This window comes from Anarhichas minor, unplaced genomic scaffold (assembly GCF_050575085.1).
Source record: "Anarhichas minor isolate MPS153535 unplaced genomic scaffold, ASM5057508v1 ptg000033l, whole genome shotgun sequence".
Classification (NCBI taxonomy): Eukaryota; Metazoa; Chordata; class Actinopteri; order Perciformes; family Anarhichadidae; genus Anarhichas; species Anarhichas minor.
This window is the reverse complement of record NW_027466479.1, coordinates 8,448,960-8,471,478: the sequence shown is the minus strand read 5'-3', so window position 1 is coordinate 8,471,478 and position 22,519 is coordinate 8,448,960. Positions and strand designations below refer to the sequence as shown.

The window sequence follows — 22,519 nt, the reverse complement described above, 5'->3', positions numbered from 1 at the left end:
CCTTTAGTCCCGAGCTAGAGAGCAGCACAGGTGTCAAAAAGGAAAAGACCTCTAATGAAACAGAGTGAGCAGAGCGCCTCAGACGATATATATCTGTCGGCTGATTTTTATTCGCTGATATCGGCTTAAGACCGTTATAGAGGCGACCTCTAGCTCAGCCCGTTGCTGCGTGTCATCCTCTCTCGCTCTCTCGCTCTCTCGCTCTCTCTCTCTCTCTCTCTCTCTCGCCCCCCTTTGTTGTTTATAAAAGCCAGAAAAGCAAAACAAAAAAACAGACCATTATATTGGTGTTTTGGTATACGTTGGGAGAAGTTGTATTATGGCTGCATATTAAGGCCCTTTTTTTACTCATTTTATTTACAACAAATCGAAGATGTTTGACCAAACAAAAATCAACAAAGCTGCTAACCCTGAAGGATGTATATGGTAGAAATGGTGCAGTTGTAGTTTGCAGTAAGGATAATCTATTTCTCCCAGTATCGATCACTATGTAAACTATTTCCCTACACTTTTCTTAATTCAAGTTTTATGTATACTTACTATAATGATTTTATTACTGGGAAAAGTTTAGTGTTAAGAATTGACCGTCATCTTTGATGGTAAAGTTAGTTGTTTAACTGTATACGGCCTCCGATTTGTTAAAATTCTTTAATGACCAAATTTGCAAGGTATATTGCAAAGAAATTCGTTTTTTTTTGGGGGGGGTGTTTTGATATTTATAGTAGTTATGGTAAAACAAAAACAGAATATTGGCAGATATGTTGTATCAGTTTTCTGGGGGTTTTATGCTTACATATTGATCAGGCTTTGGCCTCATATTATATCTTTGTTGGGCTCTACATGTAACTGAGGGCTTTAACTGTCCATCTGTGCTTTAAGAGGTCATGAAACCCAGAAGGTTGTGATTTGAATTTCATTCTCCTCATCAGTCCCCAAGCTGCTGTAGAGAATCTGCTGCAGGGTACGAATTAGCCCTTTTGCTCTCCTGAACTAAGTGTCAACTTAGATATGCACTCGGGCACAAAAGCGTATTGTATGTTCTTATGTCTGCAAAAAAAAGCCAATTACTGCGATATGTGACACGCAGTGAAATAGACACTTTCTTGGTTTTGTACGTCACTTAGCCCCTACTCCGGTAAACGAAGCTGTATTCCTTGGATTATGCCACGATGAGCAGATTTGCTGATGGGTAAATGGATTGCGTGGCTGCCCATCATTGGTTTTAAAGCAACTGCACTACGACCTTCTTGCCCCTCATTTATTATCACTGGGAGCCAAATCGTAAAGGAAAGCGCAATCGATGGGGCTACCTGGCAGAGACGCAAGTGCTTAGGAGAGAGCGAGGGGGCGCCTAGCCTCAGATACCTCTCAAGGACTAAATCGATTGCAGCCGTTCTGCAACAGTCGGCTGACACTGCAGGCTTTCCACCTCGATGCCGAGGACGTATTGAAAGAACCCCGTTGGTAGGTGTATGCAAGGATGACAACATGGCTATTGTATTCCTGCCACCCCTGGAAGAGAAGGCTTTTATCTGCCTTCAAAATCCCTTTAAAAGGGCTCCATTCCCCTGGGAAAGCCCATGCCGAACACAGAACACACTTGCACTTAAACCTCCCCGTTGAGAAAAAGCCATAAAATTTGTAAAGTCAATTAAGGCTTTTTTTTTTTTTTTTAACTGATGTCGGGCAAATTAAAGCTGCTTGGCCCGGCTCCCTGTGGATATACTGTCAGATGGTAAACCAGGACCCACTTAGCGTCGCAGGGTTCCCCAGGCAGAGCACAGCAGTAAGCAGCTTACTTGTCCCCCAACTCACTTGTGCTTTCTACCTCCGAATGGGCAGTGTGTGTTTTCCTTAAAGTGACATTTCACTTTTGTTGGAACGGTTTTTAGTACACGAGCACTTGCATCCTACTGAAGTGCAGGCTGGGAGCGTTCCTGACCGACTTGACAAAGTTCAAAATCATATTTCCTGATTCAAAGTGAACCGTGAATTAACGGCACCAGATATCACGTAGAGTGAACAGACAAATATGATGATGCATTGCCTCCATCCATGTTTGCCACTTGATCCATGTGCTCCAAAATATATACCGCTTCACGAATTTTTACATATGTAAGTGATCAGGGAAAAGACATGACTCAGCTATCTGATCCTCATGCAGTTTGTGGATTTTATGGACAGCGATACAGTAGTTAATATATATCGAGCATTGGTTCTCTTTGACACACGCATTCTGAAGAATGTTGCCCTCTGGATTTTGGGCTGTCCTAATTCTTCTGCCTAAGAGGGAGTTGCATTTCCTTGATTGCCCTGAGTTTTCATTTTTGCATAATTTAGAGGACCACTTGTTTCTGGAAAGGCACCTATCCACATAGTCGAGGCTCCTTTCCAAGTTCTCACACTAATTATAAACCGTATAATTTAATCAGATAAGACCTGTGTTTCTGCCAAGACTCTATTTCACTGTTGGAGGACAGCAAGGGCTTTGTAAACCTCGTCAAATGTTAGGCATTTTAGAGGAGCGGAGGGTGTTGAGTGTGTGGAAGATGATGGAGGTTTCAACCTGTCTCATCTCTGGCAGCGATGATGCAGGAGATGCAGTCATATTCTTCCCTCATCTAGGGATGAAGTTCTATAGCATTTTATCAAATCTGAATCACTTATCTGGGTACATCTGTACAGATTGTTGTTTTGCTGAGTCGTTGCATACGATGTCCAATCCCGTCCTGCGAGGGAAGTCACTGGGTGGCTCTGCTACAGCTGCTAGTAGCGCAAGTAAAGCCAACAACGTGGAAGTCTACTTTACCATTCAGCAAATATCACCTAAATAAATCGCTGATTTTTCAAGACACTTCTGGCCACAGAATACAGTTTAAAGCCGGCGTTGGGCTGAGGTCGAGCACTTGTCCCTCTCAAGATAGCAACGACGGTGGAGAAATATTTAAGCAACGGTCTTGTCGTTACGGTGTATAATCCGGTATTTTGCAATTTTGGATGGAAGTGGATCCAAAATGAAACCGGCTATTGGAACCCATCCCCACTATCCTCGCTTCTCCATCACCTCTTCCATTTCTTTTCCTCCCTTCTCCCTCTACTCTTCCTCTCCACTTCCTCTCTTAGTCGCCTTTCCTCTCTCCTATTATCTTACTGCTTTCCCTCTTCCTCCTCTTCCCCTTTCTTTTCCTGTCCTCACCTCTCCTTGTGTCCTCTTTACTTCTCCTCCATACTCTCTCATTTCCTCTCCTTGGTCTCCTCTCCTCCTCTTCCTCTCCTCCATATTCTCTCCTCTTCCTAATCCCCTCTCCTCACTCACAGACACTTACACTTGTAATTCCCAGCCAGATCCGTCTGAGTCAAAGCTGCGATTTGAGTCGCCAGCGACAGGGCGGATTAGCGGTGGAATCCTGAGTGAAGGCACGTCTTCGCTCCACTTGATATATTCCCTCTCTCTCTCTCTTCCTGCATATGTGTGTGTGTGTGTGTGTGTGTGTGTGTGTGTGTGTGTGTGTGTGTGTGTGTGTGTGTGTGTATTTTAATCTAAGTAGTTTCTTCCCCGCCATTATCTCAGAGCTCCTCATCAAAAATCAACGCTAGGGTTCTTAATGCGCTCGGTGGTCATGTTTTTAAACGTAGATCAAAAGGGTTAAATAGCTAAAAAAGCAGATGAGTACCTCAGTTTATTCATATAATAATTACAAGATTACTGGATTTTTTTGTAATGTCTAATGGATAAAGAAAACAACTCCTTAATCATCTTTAATGTGGAGATAATGCAGAATTAATTAATATAGATATGCCAATTATTAAGCTTGATAAGCCTGAAGACGCTTGTTGTTTGACGGCCTACATTTGACAAATCCCAAAGATTACGATGTGCTCTGTTGTGCCATCCAATGTGTCACCCTGTGTTCTATTAAAGTTACACAAATCCATTCACTTTTAATTGAAAGCAATCTTCAACGCGCCTATGATGTGAATTTATGAATATATTTTGTGACTAATGGATTCAGGTCAGGGAATGTCTTTTGGTGGCTCGAGCCCAGATCCGTCTCGACACGAGATAGAGAGACACGAGATAGAGAGACACGGAGATGGAGAGACACGGAGATGGAGAGACACGGAGATGGAGAGACACGGAGACGCAGAAATACAGAGACACGGAGACACAGAGACAGAGCAGTTTGAGCTTCTCTTGTGGCAAAGTTTCACGGGAGCAGAATTTTAATAAAGTGATTTCGATGAAAAATTCATTTTTCCCCCTCACTTTGGTCTTACACCCTTCTACTGAGGACAGCTTCTTTGATCTGAGTTGGGCGAGTAGGGGGAAAGGGAGCACGATGAAGGGAGTCTGAGGGGGAGACGCAGAGCAGGTTTGAGTAACAGCCCTCCATCCGTGTCATTTAAACAAACTGTCATCTGTCCTGTCAGCAAAGAGCTCTCAATCTTCTTTTTTTTAAAAGCTTCAGCTAATGATTGAGCTCCTGTCCTCCACTCCACTACGCACAACCTCTGTCTGTGTAACCGTTGGCTATTTCATCACTGAGCTCCAAACTGATCGGGTTGTCTTCAGGTTTCTGGTGAAACGAAGCATCAGATAGCGTCAGGATGAAAGCTGATATTAATAAGTTATGGTTTGTAGTTCTTCTCGGCCTGTGACTCATGTACAGGACGTTTCTGAATGTTTGAAATCCCGAGTCAATCGCTTTACAGGGAACTTCCAAATACAAGAACTTAAATAGAAATAACAAATAAATCAGTAAATAATGTAACGGACAAAATGAAAGCAATTTTATGTCGTTTCAAATTCATTGTTGTGCTTCTATAGATGGCTTTCTGCAACTAACAGTTATTTTCATCAATTAATCTGCTAGTTATTTGTCCAATTAATTGTTTAGTCTGTAAAATGTAAAAAAATAAGTGAAAAGTGGCCATCAAGCTCTAAAAGTCAAAGGTGCCATCTTCCAATGTTTTTCTTTTCCTCAGAATAAAAATCTTAATTTCTAAAGAACACTAAAAAGCATCAAATCAAATTATCTTTTGAGAAGCTAGAAAGAGCAAATATTTGAGTTGTTTAATCAAAATAAATGATTGAGTCAGCTAAATTATCAATTTTCTTTTTATCAACTTACAAATTGATTGACTTTGTTTCAGCACTACCTTTAGATTATAATGTATGAATTTCATAATATCTGAAATTAAAATGACAAATGTCGATCACATTTTCCTGAAGCCCAAAGTCTGCCGTTGTTGTCTGACATCAGTCCAGGATCCAAATATGGTTCGTTACTAAAACAAAACTCAGTTTAGAAGCTGAAACCAGTTCATGTTTGGAATTTTTGCTTCATAAATAACTTAGATTATGAATTGATTATCAAAACTGTTGCTGCCTTAATTTCAAATCCACTTTTCTATCAATCTAACAGTTTCCACAAGTTTGGAAAATAAAACAGATTAAGGTCAAACCGCAGTTTGACTTTCTTTTACTGGATATGAATCAGAAGTGAATTACAGCTACTCTGACATTTCCATCAGGCTTAGCTTCAATAACAGGGACAGGAATCAGATTTAGTTTTGACCCCCACCCCACCGCCAGCCTGTTCAATCTCCTGGGATGGCAGGTTGCCAAAACTCTGTCCAATAAACAAACTGCTTGTGACTTCATGTGACTTTTGTTTACAAGACCTTGTTTGCTTGCAACCAGGCCGTTTGAAAGACAGATGTCACTTTGGCTTGTCCTCTGCCCAGATGTGCTGTACGGGCACCTGAGAGCTTCCTGCAGTTCATTTAGGTGACCTTCTTTTCCCACACACACACACACACACACACACACACGCACACATTAGGTGTACACACCCACTACATCAAACATGTAATACAAACTTCCATGCAATGTTTCAAAACCACCTCCCGACAAAACACCAAAATGTTTGAATCTAGTGAATGGAGTGAATCCCTAACACAGACTGATGCACAAATACAGTCACAGAGATGTTCATGTGCAGCCACACCCTCACACACACACACACACACACACACACACACACACACACACACAGATACATGCACATCAGACCATAAACACTTGCACAGCTGCACATTCTCACACGCACAAACACATCACTGCATCTCCTCTGTGCTCGCCCGTCTCTGTTTCCACTCCATCTCGGGTCACTGTGCTTTTCCGCCCGCTCCTCCGACGGCTGCCAGCGTCTCCAGCTTCCATGAAGCAGGTAGGCAGTCTGCCAGTCTGCAGGAGGCCGTCGGAGACAGGAGCTCAGACGGCGCTCCCTTGTTTACTTTCATGAGTTGTTGACTGGCCACCCTGCCGGGGCCGACGCCGTGTCGGAGCATGTCAGGAGAGGCCTACGACGGATTAAAAAGGCATCAACCTTATTGTGTGAGTGGCAGACAAAGGAACGAGGGAGTGAGTGCATCCGCTGGAAGAGGTGTTTGTGTGTGTGTGTGTGTGTAAAAGCCTCGTTCCTGAGACACAGAAACGATGGTTCAGAGCTCCTCGCCTCTGCTTTGTTCTCCGTAGTACACCCTTCTTCAAAAACATGGCGTTGTAGGTGTGAAGGATTAGAGTTACATTAATTACGAGGTTGCGAATGGCGTTATAGCTCCCTGAGGTTGCAGAACAATTTCTGTGATAATAGTCTTTTTTTTATTCATTTATCAAGATATGCCAGAGAGCCTTTTATGATGAACGTGCTGTGAAGGCTTCACTGCCTCCATAGTCTTATTCCCACTGTGAAAAATGTGGAATTACTTGTCTGGTTTCAAAGAAGAGCCGAGAGTGGATTTTCGTGGAAGAACCTGCATTCACAAGCAGCACATTTAGTCTTTGAAGCCAAATCTGCCAGTTTATGGCTTGAAAACAATGTCTGTGATTGCAACTCTAGTTTTTTTTCTCTTTTTTTATTTTAAAGCTTCATGTGAGACTTTTTTTTTTCTCCCGCTGTTTTAAAAAAAGCGACAAGTGTTGTATAATTGTTTAAAAAGTGTTTGTATTAATGAGACGATACCACAAGCCTTTGTAATTTCAGTCAGAGTAAATGGCCGAGTTATTTCAAGAACTTGTCAGGGTAATGAGGCATATCCCATGTAATACACACACACACACACACACACACACGGGGAATTAAAGTGAAAGTCTGAGATAGAGAGGAGGGGGGTGGTAGAGAAAAGTGAGAGAGCTTGAGAGGCAGTGAGAGCCCCCCAGAGAGAGAGACTGGAAGGCCTCCAAATGTTCCACTCTGGAATATCTTCAAGGACAATCAGCTAAACAGTTGATATTAAGAGAGCTGTGTGAAATCGATTGCTCAAGGTGTTATCTGTGCTGCAAAAATGGCTGGTAATTAGTCATGGCTAAAGGAGTGTTACAGAGAGAGCGAGATGGATTTAATCTTAATAGATTTCACTGCACTGCAGATACAGTAGCTCCTGAGCTCTCGCTCTCTCTACCCCTCTCTCTCTCTCTCTCTATCCATCAGAAGAAAAGCAGCTGAGTAAGTAGCTGTGATGTACTGCCGTTGGTAAATTTGCCTGAACCTTCAAATGTATGTTTTGCCCGAGTTACTCGTTCAAAGGCAGCGCACATTTGGCAGCTGCACCTGTTTTTATTCTGACTCTCCAGCAGCAGCAGCTCCTGTTTGTGAAAACAAAAAACCCATCTCAGGCAATGAGGTACTTGAGTCCACGGCAGCTGTTGACTTAGAGATCTTGGTTGCGTATTCAGAGGTAATGAGCGGACAAAGCCCTCAGTGACTGATGGGGAGATTGGGGTGTTTGCTCCTCTTTGATGTACCTGTGCAACCCAGACACCGGCCAGATGTGTTAGTTTAGCGATTAGCAGAGGCTGGGAGTGATGAAGACAACTAAAGTACTCTGTATTTGGGGGAGGGGTCAATAGGCAGGTGGGACAACTTTGTCTATTGTATGTTGGACAAAGAAATACAATGTGTGGCTTCTATTAATCTTTACCCCATACTGTACAAACTGAAGGATGAGGCAGGTGTTATTTTACTGTCAAATCCCATGAAAAATAACAAATACGCTAGTATGTGGGTCAGTCGATTCACCACTTTGGTCCAAATATCGGATGGATTGCCATCAAACTTTAAACATTCATGGTTTCCAGACTAATAATCCCGATTACTTTGGTGATTCTGTGATTTTTCATCCGGTACCACCAGCAAGTCAATCTTTCAAAAGTACCAGTACCTGCAAAACTAATGTCATCACCATTGGCCTTAGCTGGACTCTGATTTTGATGCTAATTACATCTGGGTCCTGTTAAATAAATTCTATTTTACAAAATGGGTTTGGATGTGTGAAGTTTCTGCTGTGTTGATAGCATGATGCTAAAGTAGAGCTGATGGGAAACACTTGTTTAGAAGTACAGTGTATCAGCTCAAATCTGCTGAGAAGTTATTGCCTCGTCGTATGTTTGACCTTTTGGTCTTCTGTAACCTGTAGTTTTATCGTCGTAAGCTGACAGGAAAGCACTCTGACTTTTATATTTGTGTGGTTTTTTTCCATCTAAATATGTCGTCTATTTCTCTTTTTGTCATTGTTCTTGCAGAAGCTGAAGCAGAAGAACCAGCAGTTAAAGCAGATCATGGACCAACTCCGCAACCTCATCTGGGAAATCAACTCCATGCTGGCCGTCAGGAGCTGAGCCACACACCCTCGAACACCCATTCATATACCACACACACACACACACACACACACACTTACTATAAATATAGGACAGGAAGATTTGGTCATTAACTGGACGTGTGACAGGGTACCACAGGCTGGCTGAGGCTGCACTTTAAAGAAGAAGAAATTGGGACATTGGCAATATCAACCGGTTTCCAGAAGACATGAAACAACAGATGAAAAGCGAGAGGTGAAACATGGCGACGGGGGAGGGGGCAGGTGACATCAGTGTGGCCGATGGCAGAGAATATTCTGTCTACCTCGATATTCTGCATTTCAATCAACATTAATATTGATGTAATCTGAAGAGTTTATATATTATGTTTTATCTATGAGTAGGTCCTAGCTCAATAGAGGGTTTATGCCTGTAGGGACACGTTGATATATTCTATTTAATCCTAAAATCCAACCCATTTCTTAGTTTTTGAATTGTTTGAAGCCCTAAATTCAAAAAGCTTTTCTATGACCCCCCCCTAAACACTTTAATGAGAAAGACACACACTGTGGCAAAATGAGTCTTATTCTGGCTATATTCATCTGCTTTTTTAATTGGATGTAATATGTAAACTCATCTATGCTCTGATTGGACTTGACATTTCAATACGATGCCTTGTTCAGGATTCTGCTCAACTGTAAATTTTGCAGTGATTTTTTTTAAAAAGTTGACGCTCTTTGTGCCATGGTGTTTGTTTGTTGGTGTCTGTTGTTAATTCCGTCCGTAATTTACTGAGCATTTCAGAATCACATCGGAATCGCGCTAAAAGTGAATCTATATTATAACAGTTATAACTATTTACCGGCCGATCGTAACTTAAACGTAAACAGACAATGTTGAGATGGATTCTCCGACCTTTAGACAGATAATGTAATGGTGACTTCAAACCTTAAACCTACTACCATTTTTATATTGTGTTTTCTTGTTAGTTCTCAGCAAACATGTCGTTTGTACCGATATGTCAGAGATGAGCTCAAATCTCCTGATATGTCAATCAGCGACAGATTTATCCGTCTAGCTCTTGTGGGAACAGAATAATCAAAACTCCACAATATGGCTCAACCATCTGTTATTCAAACAAATAAAGTCATGATTTAACTATTGAATAAAAAAAATGTCCCTACTGATTTCCTACTTTCAGATGCTTGATAGATACTGGCCAGTTTTGATTGGTCAACTAATTCATCTAGGGGGAGCTTTTGGTCTCTGTAAAAAGACTAAACGTAAACACACACTTCATAGAAAGAAAGGAGAGACGGAGTAAGAGCGAGAGAGAAAGAAGGATTCAATTCAAACATGAAACATGAGCTAAAGTCTAGGTACATGTGCACAAACAAACCCACACTGTCAGGTCTAGGATATGCATGAGAATATCAGTGTCTGATATGTTTGCGTTTAATAATTCAGAGCATAGCCAGGGTCATATCTGAGATGTGTTATGAGGGTATCGTCCTCAGGGAGAAGCAGAAGGACAGATGCAGCATTGGAGCAGCGAGAAGGCTTTCAGCTGTGTAAAAAAATAAATCAATGCAGTAGTGACTAATAAACCACTCCTCAGTGGTCTAATAAAGGGGGGGGGGGGGGCTATTAGACCTCTGAGGGCAGTGCAGCATTATGACTGTAGAAACGGAGTGTTCTCATACGGCAGAGGTCAGCGGTTTCAACATGCTCTACTATGACTTTTTCGACATGCTCTACTATGACTTTTTACGACATGCTATACTATGACTTTTTACGACATGCTCTACTATGACTTTTTCGACATGCTATACTATGACTTTTTACGACATGCTATACTATGACTTTTTACGACATGCTCTACTATGACTTTTTCGACATGCTATACTATGACTTTTTACGACATGCTATACTATGACTTTTTACGACATGCTCTACTATGACTTTTTCGACATGCTATACTATGACTTTTTACGACATGCTATACTATGACTTTTTTCGACATACTATACTATGACTTTTTTTGACTTTTTTCAACATGCTATACTATGACTTTTTTATGACTTTTTTCAACATACTATACTATGACTTTTTCGACATGCTATACTGACTTTTTTCATCATGCTATACTATGACTTATTTATGACATTTCTTTGATATACTATGACTTTTTTCGACATACTGTACTATGAATTTTTCATGACTTTTTTGAAGATGCTATACTATGACTTTTTTCGATATACTATATTATGAATTTTTTCAACATGCTATACTATGTGGCCTTAATAATATATTATTATATAATAATATAATATTATAATTGTGGCTCATTTACGCACAGGTGGCAATCATCACATTTCCGCTGGATGTCAGGTGCGTTTGCTAAATCTGACGTGGCTTACTCGTGTAAAAGAGGAAGAGAAAGTTAAGATAAGGACTAGAGAATGTTCTTGCAGGAGGCCCGACGTATGTCAGAATCTTCTTAAAAACAGTCATCAGCAATAAACTTAACTCGTACTAGCCCATCAGAGACACAGTAGGGCGGGTCTTTGCAGAATGCAGGTTTGGTGGAAAAAAGGAATCAGCATCTTAAGGCATATTACACTGACTTATGGCTAAAATATGACATTTTTCTGACATACTGTAGTTCGACATTTTTTTATGCCACGAGGTCTTTAAAATGGAAACATTGAAACAGTCTATAAAAAAAATGGGACAAGGCGATGCAGTTATCATCAAATATGAGTTTATTTTTATTTTTTATAAATCATTCTTACAAAATTGGCATTTATCTATTTCATTTGTGACCTCTATAAAAGTCTTCTGTTAATTACAAGGTAGGAGGGAGGAGAAGGCATCAGGACAGCTGGGCTTTGGCCGAGTCCTTACAGACCAACAGACATTGCTGCTGATTGGTAAAGTGATGCGGCCGATTCACTGATAAATAATCCCAAACAGGAAGTGGTCATACGTTGTTGCCTACGCAACCGTGTCCAAACATAAAGATGAAAGCGGGGCGTTATAATACAGAGAAATGGAAGCGATGACTCATCCAGTGTATGAAAGGCAGGGCTGTTTGGGGCCCTGCATACGGGGCTATTCCTGCCCGTCTACTGGAATTAACAAGTCTAGGACAGACAGTGCTCGGCATGTCAATGAACTCACATGTTGATAAAAAGGCACAAATCAAGAACAGACTAGTTTTCCAGCACACACACGCTGTCGCCACTATAAACACCAAACTGACTGGCACATTTTGGGTAAACCTTCCATCTGTTTCGAAGCACACAATGATAACTTGCATAATGTTACCCCTGATCAAATGGCGGACGTGACAGGCGTTTATAAGTGGATGCAGAGGTTTTCCTGGTGGCCCAAATCACATCCATTGCGCTCTTGACTTCTGGACTCGATGACGTACTGTGCAGCACGCCAACTGAGAGATGGAGCGAGTTTCTCTTGCCAAGTTATCTGACCTGAAACCAAGCTTTTGAAAGAGGCAATTTAAACAACTGTGTCACAGCCTCAGACCCATTATTGTAATGCATGTGGGGGAGAGATGTTACAGCTGAAGCTGAAAATGTTTCCATCTGGTTCAGAGGACCCATCTGCTTATTATTTTCCGTGTGTCAGTTGGCGTAGTCTTTATTGGGACTTTGCAATTTGACTCCCGCGGAGAGCCGAGATTGTGCATCCCAATCCAATTCTAGATCACTGGTGTATGCAATCTTTTAGAGTTAAAACTCAACTTTATAACTGAAAATGTTACATCTCTCGTGAGGAGAGCGTGATGTGTTTTTTTCCCCCCGGAAAACCAATGCAGAGTGAAACATAACATGAGCTGTTATATCGGCATCTTTGTGGATTAATGTGCACAGCCAGTAGAAAATAAACTGAATAAATACCATTACCTCCCCTCAGCGATGCAGGATCAGACTTATGGCCGCGTCGTCTCGTACACTGTTTTTGTTTTTTTTTCTCAAAAAATAAATATATGCCTATGTACGTACAGTGCTGAGAGTTGCAGGGATTTGAAATGGGTGGTTTTTTTTTAATGAAATATCTGCAAAGCTGGGGGACGTGGTTCTCTTGAGATGACCCACACACAGTGATTCAAATGCTCAGACATAAAAGGCTTGAAATGGATTCAAACAATATGGTTCTCTGAAGATGAAACAGGGACCAGATGCAGACCAAGGGAGGAGCATGTCTTTCCCAGAATCACATACAGTTGACGAGTGAACATTTGCTGTGTTGTGACTCTGCATTAAACAGATCATAAATCTCTCCCGGCAAACAAACAGCACTCCAAACTTGAAGTCCCAGAACGTAAATACAAAGCATGATATTTAAAGCAATGGTGTGAGGAAACAAACAGACACACTTGATAGTCCTGCTGTGTTTGATACATGCTGAAACAGAATGGCTTTGCATTGGTAGCATTTGGATATGACACTTGAAAGCGTGGACCGCACCTTTGTTGACACTGAAAAGGCTTTGCGATGCATTTTATATGAACTATTTGTAGAACAAAATGAGAAGAAATCAATGAAAAAAAATGTAAACTAAAACCGTAAATGAATATGTGACACTGATCTTGGCAATTGACAAAGACAGCTACTGATCAACACACACACACACACACACAAACACACATACTGAACAGCTTTGGCTGAGACATTATGCTGAATGCCTGCTCGACAGAAAGGCCACTAAAAGCATGCTGCTTCTTTTAAGTGTCTGCAGACTAAGTGTGAGAGGGAACTGCCTGTGCTCTCGGCCGCATGCCGACCCAATGACGGCGAGAACACAGCTCCACACAGCCCGTCTCTTAGAAATGATTCATTAAAGTCTGAGACAGCTAGTCATTTTAGCGTTTTCGATCTGGTTGTTCAATACCAATAAGGTAATATAAGGTGCAAAATGTCAGGCGGTTTGAAGCGGATACGATGGCGACGATGTGAGCAGCCGTTTTTGAGTGACGGACAATCAGGGGAGGGCGAGCTGTCCTCCAAAGGCTAGCATTAGCTAGAAGGTCATGTTTGTGGGTCACTGCTTCCACAATACAACGGTCCATAATGTTAGTGTCCCATCAACAGCTTGTCTCCTGGGAATGAAACAGCCCTCCGAATGAAATAGAGTTACCTAATTGAAGCCCGAACGTATCTCTGCCTGACAAATGGGGGAGAAAACCTTTTGTCAATTTAATGGCTCTGAGGTCCTCTGATGTGTCACAGAAAAAATAATAAATCACTGTAGTAGGAGAGCCGCACCGGACTGACGACCAGAGTAATTCAATGCGGGAGCATCTCGGCATCTCAAGCTGATGTAGGCAACGTGATGTGCAATAAAAACAAAAAGAATTCTAAAAGGCAGACCCTGATGTCAGAATGGTACTGATGCGCTCCGCGTTAAAAGAAAAAAAGCCCCCTACAAGCACTCCTGTGAAATGACGCTGGTCACTAAAGACCTGCTATGGACAGACATTTTATTCCATTTCCTCCCTGCGGGGGAAGTGCTCCAGGGCCATGCAGGGAGAAATAAATGGGCAAGAACGAGTCTGGGTTAGAATGCAACGTTCTGCTCCATTTCATCCAGAAATGTTCATTTCGCTCATTCCAACGGAGGGAAAATGTACTCCGCTCGAGCTTATGGTTGGATGAGCCAACTTTTCAAGGCTCTGTACACACACACCACGTACGCACACATGCGCACACACACACACACACATACACAAGTCAAAGTACAGAGAGTGTAAAGGGCGAAATAAAAGATGATGAAAGTGGGAAAAAAAAGATGAGAAAAGTACAACTGCCTTAGCGAGTATGAGAGGAAAATGGGATATGAAACAAGATATTTTTCGAACTTATCTTAGTGATAACAGGGACGCAGATAGACCATTATAAAAGCCGTATCAGCACATCAAGGAAGGAGCCGAGGAAAGGAAAGACAGGATGTTTTCAGGCTCAAGGATGTGTTGATAGCCAAGAATTTCAAGAAACAATGACTGCTTGGCTATAAAAGCCTCGTCAGGCCACTATAATAACAGATTGGACACTGTTTACCTCTTCTGCCTTGAGAACGGAATGACGCTCTTAAACCTCTCAGAGAGGACAAAAGGTCAACAGTGACACCAGAGAGCTGATTTGTACAGAAATCAAATCAACTAAAGAACAGGGTCTCCTGGGCTATGAAGCAGGGGGTTTTGGTAGTCCGGTATTACGTCCTGATGCAGACTGGGGAGGGCTTCTAGGGGCAGCCAGTAGGATTCGTGACGGGCGGGGTTGCCAGGTTTTGCGATCGCCGACACCTTCCCTCTTCTACCGTCCTGCACGTGTGCCGAGAGAGCAGGAAGGTCAACGTCGTCCGTGTTCATGTTGTACAAAAAAATATTCTATCCAAGAGTTCCCGTCGTCAGTAGTGTGTGCTGTGTGTTTGCACATTTGCAAAACATACAGCAACTGTTTGGCATGTCCATCAGTTTGTGTACCCCTCTTTGTCGGTCTGTGTTTGCGGCTTTTGTTTGTATTTTTCATATCCAAACGCCATCTGCTTGTTTCCCATTCATCCCTAACCGCGTCAAGTCCTGGCAGCAGCGGCGCTGTGGTCATTGGCAATGTGCTGAGTGGAAGACAGAGCTGTGTCGCTCCCCGTCCATCCCGCCGGAGTCCTGCTAGTCCTTCTGCTCTCCACAGAGTCTCTCTCGCGCGCCTCCCCCTGCGTGGGGTCTCCCCCGAGGGGGCGCCGGTCCTGTCAGAGCCTCTCGATGTCCCTGTATTTCTTGCGGAGAATGGAGACCTGGTCCTTGAACAGGATGGGGTCCAGTCTCATCTGGGAATGGACCAGCGGCATGGCGCCAAACCAGCTGGCGAACTTGTTCATACAGGTTTGCCGCTGGGCAAAGTGGTCCGGATCGGCCCAGCGGGAAGCTCTCGAAGACTGTTGGGAATGGAGAGGGAGAAGAGGGGAGACAAACAAAAAGCATGTTAGTGTCATTATCACGGTAAATGATAATTATTGCTTTAGATCAGCGAGTCGCAACCACGCGGTGCTTGTACACCAGTGGGTATTATAGTGGGCTTATAGTGCTCCAGTCTTGCAAACACTCAATACGCAATATATATATATATATATATATATATATATATATACACTCAGCTATACACGCTTCACACACATTCCCAAGGATAATATCGTTAACGATAAGGCCACTCACACAGCGACTATGCCCTGCTACATCCACACAGCACATGCAGCCCTCTCTCTCTCTCTCTAACCCGACACAGATGCACACTCACATGCTCTCCAGCTTGTACGGGGTAATGGGTTTTCTTTTAACCTAAACCACATTTGCAGTGCGGACCATTTGCAAGATTTTTCCCCATTTTCGCAAACCGCTAAGCACATGGAGAGATTGCGAGTGAGTGGCTCAATTCATTTGACAAACAAAATATGATTTTGTTTGTCGTCCAATTTGTGTTTAGGAGGGAAATAGAAGGTGCAACTAGGATTACATATCGGTGTGTTGTTTTATCACATTTACTATTGAACAGTTGAAATGATGAGCTGAAAATAATGGATGTAATAAGGTAAAAGTAATGGATAAACAGTTTAAAGAACTACCTAAAAGTAGTGAATAAAAAAATCGCATAATTAGCTAAAAGTATTGGATAACTGTTACCTTATCGACATAAACAAAACATTTGACTGTAGGAAAAAACTTGTATAAATATCCACGTTTAGGGATATTTAGGGATACAATAACAAACATCTGCCGCTTTCTTTCATTCAATCAAAGTCACAGTTCAGACCCCGTGACAAGAGAAAACCATTACTTAACGACGACTGACGTTAACGCTTCTCAATAAATCACCAGCTGGATCATATTCTACATTAGCGAGCCAGGAGCTCGACTACAAACTATGACGGAAGCCATAAGAACTGAGACGCCTCCTCTCTGGGCCTTTGTCTCTCCGCCGTACAGTAAGTGACTTGTCCTGTTTACCCACGGGTCGCACCAAAGACTTTCAGGGGAATAACTCATGCTGTTCACAAAGCAGCGAGAGTTCATTCCAGCTGAAAGGCCGAGACACACACTGATGATGGGGAGAAAACAATGCTGGCTTCAGCATGAATCACAATTCATATGAAAAAGGAGGATACGATCAAAGTGGATTATATAATAAGTCTACGATTGTTCCGAGTTCAGTCACATCCTGTCATGTGATTTTCTTTAATGCAAACCAATCCTCTCAACTGGCAGCTGTCCTGAATTTTGGTGTCACAGCTCTTTTAAAAAAAATGGCCAATGAGTCAGGGATGAGTGAAGGGATTCAGAAATAAATTAAAAACCGACACGGATCCGGTCATGAGAAGGGTCACAAAGCAGTCCCACCTGTCCCATCATGGTCTCCTTGTACTGTTTCTTCTGTGTGACCTTGATGGGCGGCAGCTTGGTGACAGCGGAGACCAGGAAGTTCATCAGGATGTCCTCGCAGTTGGCCAGCTGGTCCACCATGCCCTTCAGACTAGTGGGTAAGTAGTTGGTGTACAGGTGATGGTAATACCTGCGAGAGAGGAGAGAAGTGGGTTAGAATACAGGAAGAGTAAAATCATGAAATGAGAATAAATAAGAAGGGGCGACTGATCTGGGCGGATCAGTCCCAATGAGAATTGTCCAAACGGCAGACAGACACAGTTAGAGACAAGGTGAAGCATTGAGCAGCTCAAACGTCAGATATTTAGAGAGGGTGTGAGGTTGTCACACAAATGCCATGTGTGAGCAACAATAGAAAGGTGAAAGCATTTAAAGGGAAACTAAAGCAGACTGAAGGGTGAGTTGCAGGTTAAGTTTGGCTGTGATCATAATTCATGTGGTCTGGTTTGATATCACGGGTATTTTCCCTCATTTCCGTTTCACTTTTCCCAATTGCACACAATAAAGTGTATATCGATTTGCATTTACATCGTATGTGTACAAACTTTCAGAAGGTTGTTTTTGGATTAATGCCACAGTGGAGGTGAATAAGCACACGGTTTCAGACCTTTACAGGTGGTCGACTGTTTGGGGCGACTTGAATTCAAATGCACCACAAATTTCAGACTCTTTCACAGGTTGAAGCCTTCGGGTAGAACTCTGAGTTCATCAACGGACTGATTGCTCAGAGCTCCAGGATGGATTGAACGACTGGGTTATTGAAAGCGATTAAGCGTTTGGCCGCAGTGATTGGCTGACTCCGGCTTAATGGACTGCTCCCATCACAGCTGAGTGAAGCCATATTAAAGCTGACAGGGGCTGTTGTAGAACTAAACGCAGGAACTATGAAACGCCGTGTAGCAGACAAATTGACATTTTTTTTCGGGATAAAACATACCCGGTGTCAAAACACTGACTTCCTGAGGCTGTGCAACACCGAACAAGGCGCCTACTTTCATAATCGGCAGATCACTGCATCAAAAGTGTTGTATCAAAAGACAGACGACTGAACGCTGGAGAGCAGAGCGAAGCTGTGATCCCCCGTATAACAGAGAGGGGAACTGAAGCAAGGCACATGAAAGCAAACAGCAGAGGGGAGACAAACAGTGAGCAGGTAAACAGCTGTAATGGAACCAAGTTGTTCTGCAGATCAGAGGACGGCGATGTGAAAGCCCGCGCTGCTGCACCTGTGGTAGATGGCGGCCCCCGTCAGCACCATCGAATAATCGTTGGTCCATTTGGATGTGTAGCCCCAGCGCTCCTTGTTGCTGTCCCAGAAGTGGCTGCGAGCGGGGTAACCCACGATCCGCTCCGGGAAACTCTGCCAGACCGTGAAGGCAAAATCCACCTGGACGGACACAAAACAGATTTTGACATATTATGATATTTAGAACCACATTTGTATCACTTCCCAATAAAAAACAACACCGTTATGAGTTGTGACTCGGTTATTCATGGTTTATAACTCATTCTCTAATGCTTTATTTCAGTTATAAGCATTTAACTTATGGTTGCCAGGTTGTGAAAAATCCCTTTTACATGGTGTTCACCCTGGGCTGAATGAAATGACTGGATGGGCCCAATACAGTCCTACAAAATGAAATGAGAATAACAACAAATGTTTCTATAATACCATCCCCACCATAGCTTTCAGCAAACTAAAGTTTACTTTTACCCATCTGGACCAAGATCAATTTCTAAATAACGTATTAACATTCATAACTAACTCTATAACTGACTTGATGACTTATTAGAAAGTGTGAAACTCACAGGTGTTTATTAATGCGTTCATATACATTTATAACTGCATTATCACCAATTAGGATAAACACCAGCCAGAGGGATTCTCCACAACCTGGCAACTCAAAGGTTGCCCTGATTAATGGCGTATAACTTATTTACAAAGCATTAGTAAGTGATCTATTAGCCATTAACAAAGCATCATTACGACACCATTTGAAAAATGCAACAACACGAGAGTATTCCTGCAGGTATTCTGTGGTTGTTATATTTAAAGGATGAGAGGAGAGGACTCCCACACACTGTCCCTTTACTTGTAATTCACTCTTATTGATGAATACAACATCTCGGTCCTCAGACTGAGGCTCAAAGTTCATTGCAAGTAAAAGGACAGTGTGTTGTAATTCTCTCTCTTCTCTTGTTTAAGGATGTTTCCTCCTACACACCTGCCTCCAACAAATTGAAGGTGTTCATGAGCCTTCACAGTTTACACTTAAAGCATGAAATATTTCCTTTGAGATGTTGAGATTCATTTTCTATTTAAGGTATACGTTGTGTGAGGGAAAAAAAAAGAATCCAAGAGGGAAAGAAAGAGACAACAGGGAGAACTAACAAAGGAAGTGTGCACTCAAACAAAGCGTAGTGAAAGTACAACAGAGGCAAAACCTCATCAGACACAAAGCAGTCCGTCCTAAGCTGCTGCCTGCAGCAAACTTCCGTGGCGGCGATCACAGCATTCAATCAGATAATTAGATGAAAACATCAAAAAGGCCTCAGCTGCTCCACAAACAGCCCTCTCTGCATTACACCGCAGACTACCACGCTATCATACACCGAGAGAGCGCTTACATTAATGAATACTTAACGTCAAAACCCGCCGTAAAACGCAATACACATCATTTTTATCTTCTCTTCCTGCCAGAACGCGAGCTTACAAACGAATCCCGGAGGAGAAGAAGAAGAAGAGCTCCGACTCTCTTTTGCTTCCAATGCAGGAGAAATGTAGTCGAACGACGACACAGTAATAAGGAAAACATATTTCGATGGTTGAACCGATATCAAGAGGAAGTACGGCTGGAAATATGTGCATGTTGGACAAAAACAAAGAAACAAAATCATTCTGAGGAACTGAGTGCCAGGTTGTAATTTATTGTGAGTGTGAAATCTGCTTCTCAACATCTTCACTTAAGGGCGAAACAAATCTGAGGCAGAAGAAGAAAACTGTTGTGTTCTAGTTGAGCGGCTCATTTTGAGAAAATGGGAAGGGTGTGTAGATGGGGGACTGTTAGAGATCGGTATTCAAGCCTGAAGTTCTTTTTTAATATGTACTGGCATTGATGTTTCTATAACTTGTTTATGCTCATGATCCAACACGTCTTCATGGATGAAAAACGGGTCCTCCTCACAAACAGCCTTTACGAGATCTAATTCCGCACTGTTCAAAGCAGCATCTGGCTTCCCATGGTGCTGCGCCAAAAAAAAAACGTGTCCCCGGGAAAAGAAAACAGGAACGGTCCCGACAGCATGAGGAACAAAAATGCCCAAAACAAGTGCTGCTGTCGTATAGGGGATTCAGGAGGTACGGTGTGAATACAGGCTCCGAAACATGAGGGGGAAGATAGAAAGAAAAGTAGAGAGAGAGAGAGAGAGAGAGAGAGAGAGAGAGAGAGAGAGGCGGGCGAGAAAAGCCAAAAAACGTACGGCGCCGGGAGTAAAAGTTAGAGTAGTTTAAGTGATTTGAGAATCGAGCTGTGGAGCGATAACTTTAAAACACCGGGGACAAACAGAAAGAGAGATAACAAAAAATTGTTTCAGAGAAAATGCAATCAGAGAGTTGCTTTTGGGACATAGAAAGCATTTGGATCTTTGTTTTGTCTCAAGAGGACCCGACTGTCGGGACAGGGAAGAGGCAGATGGAAAGAGAGAGAGAGAGAGAGAGAGAGAGAGAAATGTTATTATGTTACAAAATACCTCTGTGGTGGACAACACTGTGTCTTCATCCAGGCTGAGGACAGCGTCGGTCACGATGGTCTCGTAGGGCAAGAAACGGCTGCTCATCACCTGCACGGGGACACACAGATCACAAAGGGTTGAAGCCGCGTCATTGAAATGAAAACGTTGGATCCCTCCGCTTCACACAGCGTTCATTTGTCATCATTTGGTCGCCTGGAACACATTAAAAACAGGCTGAGGGAGCGAATGTCGATCTGAAGGTTGTGCAAAATGTCTGAAAAGGGAAGAAAGAAGGAAAATAAACCTTCCTGTTACATGTTACATTTTATTTTTCATGCGGTGCAGACGTGTTTATTCACACAGATGACAGCTTCCACTGAATGTTTCCATGGAAACATTCATAACTCCATCTCATCCTAAATGTGCAGCTTGTTTTGAGGGTTTTGTTCCAGGTGTGGCCGTCTATTTTCTGCCACTTATTCAGTTTCAGGTGACGTTGGCAGCAGACCTAGCGAGGTAGCTCAGGACAGCTTCTCCGTAGGGCGCCTGGAGACGTTCCCAGGCAAGATGGGATACTGTATGCAATTCCCTCTAGCATGTCCCGGGTCTCTCCCGGGTCTCATCCCACTTGGAAGTGCCCGGAAAACCTCCAAGGAGAGTCAACAGGGAGGCATCCTAAGAGCCAACATTAGCCTTTGGACGTGTTTTTTTGGGGGTTCATCTTGCCCAAGGACACTTTGACATGCTTACTGGAGGAGCTGGGGATCGGACCGTTGAACTTCCGACTGAAAACCTGAACCACGGCCGCCCGAAACCAAACCAAACATGCCGTAAACACAACACTGACATTAGCGCCTTTTAACGTAGACATGGCAAACTTCTTAGCAAACAATCGCCTACAAAATTGAGAAGACTAATTATTTGGATTCCCTGTTTGCGTCCACCTGGCAAATGTAAGTCCAATATTCACTTTCATTTTAGTTCTACCAACTCCTGAGGGAAATATCTTCAACCGCTTAATGCTCCACCGTGTTCACCGGCTTGTAGATAACTCTTTCTGTCGTTTGGTGCTAGTATGTAGCATACAGTCACTCTATTGTGGCTAACAATGACACAATAAGAAAGCGGTGAGAGTGAATCAAAACAGTCAAATTATGGGCCAGAAAATCAAAACAATGAGCTGAAAGACGCTAAAATGAGATAAAGTGCAGAGTCTGGGGATAATTACTTGTTCATCAATCACTCGTGACCCCTTTCACATAAAAGTAGTCATGAGATCCATAGTTGATAGTTAGATACTTAAATATAATTAAATGAAACTTAATATAAAAATATTGCTCACAGCCACTCTGAGGATGAACCCCGACACCTAATTCTGTCAGTTGCTACCCGACGCTCCCGCGTTTTAAATTAGATCCACCGGTAGAGCTTCACCTTGAGATACATTTTAGAATAAAAACTTTCCGCTTCAATGTCTCCCGTATACATTTTTAATGACTCCTTACAAATTCACGGGAGACAAAAAGCCATCACATCAACAAACAGCAGTGCAGGGAGAAGAGAGAGAAGCCAATATCCTACGCTTTACTGCACCCCCCCATTGTTTTCAAAAGTGATGGAGTGCTGATACAAGTTTCCATTACTGCTGCAGGGTCGTCTCTCTCTTTTAAAATCAATAACGACACATA

The 22,519-nt window shown here is 42.6% G+C and overlaps 2 protein-coding genes across 3 annotated transcripts in view; one reads left to right on the top strand and one right to left on the bottom strand.

The window, feature by feature from the left end:
- Positions 1-9,380, top strand: part of med30 (mediator complex subunit 30) — a 31,855-nt gene extending 22,475 nt beyond the window's left edge. For both annotated transcript variants that reach the window (XM_076106523.1, XM_076106524.1), the window contains exon 5: positions 8,588-9,380. In XM_076106523.1, the coding sequence (XP_075962638.1) occupies positions 8,588-8,683 (96 nt within the window). In that variant the 3' untranslated portion in view covers positions 8,684-9,380. The remainder of the gene's footprint in view (positions 1-8,587) is intronic.
- Positions 9,381-11,386: 2,006 nt separating this feature from the next.
- Positions 11,387-22,519, bottom strand: part of ext1b (exostosin glycosyltransferase 1b) — a 116,588-nt gene continuing 105,455 nt past the window's right edge. Inside the window, exons 8-11 of the mRNA XM_076106521.1 lie at positions 20,850-20,939; positions 18,326-18,486; positions 17,058-17,229; positions 11,387-15,601 (exon numbers count right to left, since the gene is read on the bottom strand). Of these exons, the coding sequence (XP_075962636.1) occupies positions 15,416-15,601; positions 17,058-17,229; positions 18,326-18,486; positions 20,850-20,939 (609 nt within the window). The 3' untranslated portion in view covers positions 11,387-15,415. The remainder of the gene's footprint in view (positions 15,602-17,057; positions 17,230-18,325; positions 18,487-20,849; positions 20,940-22,519) is intronic.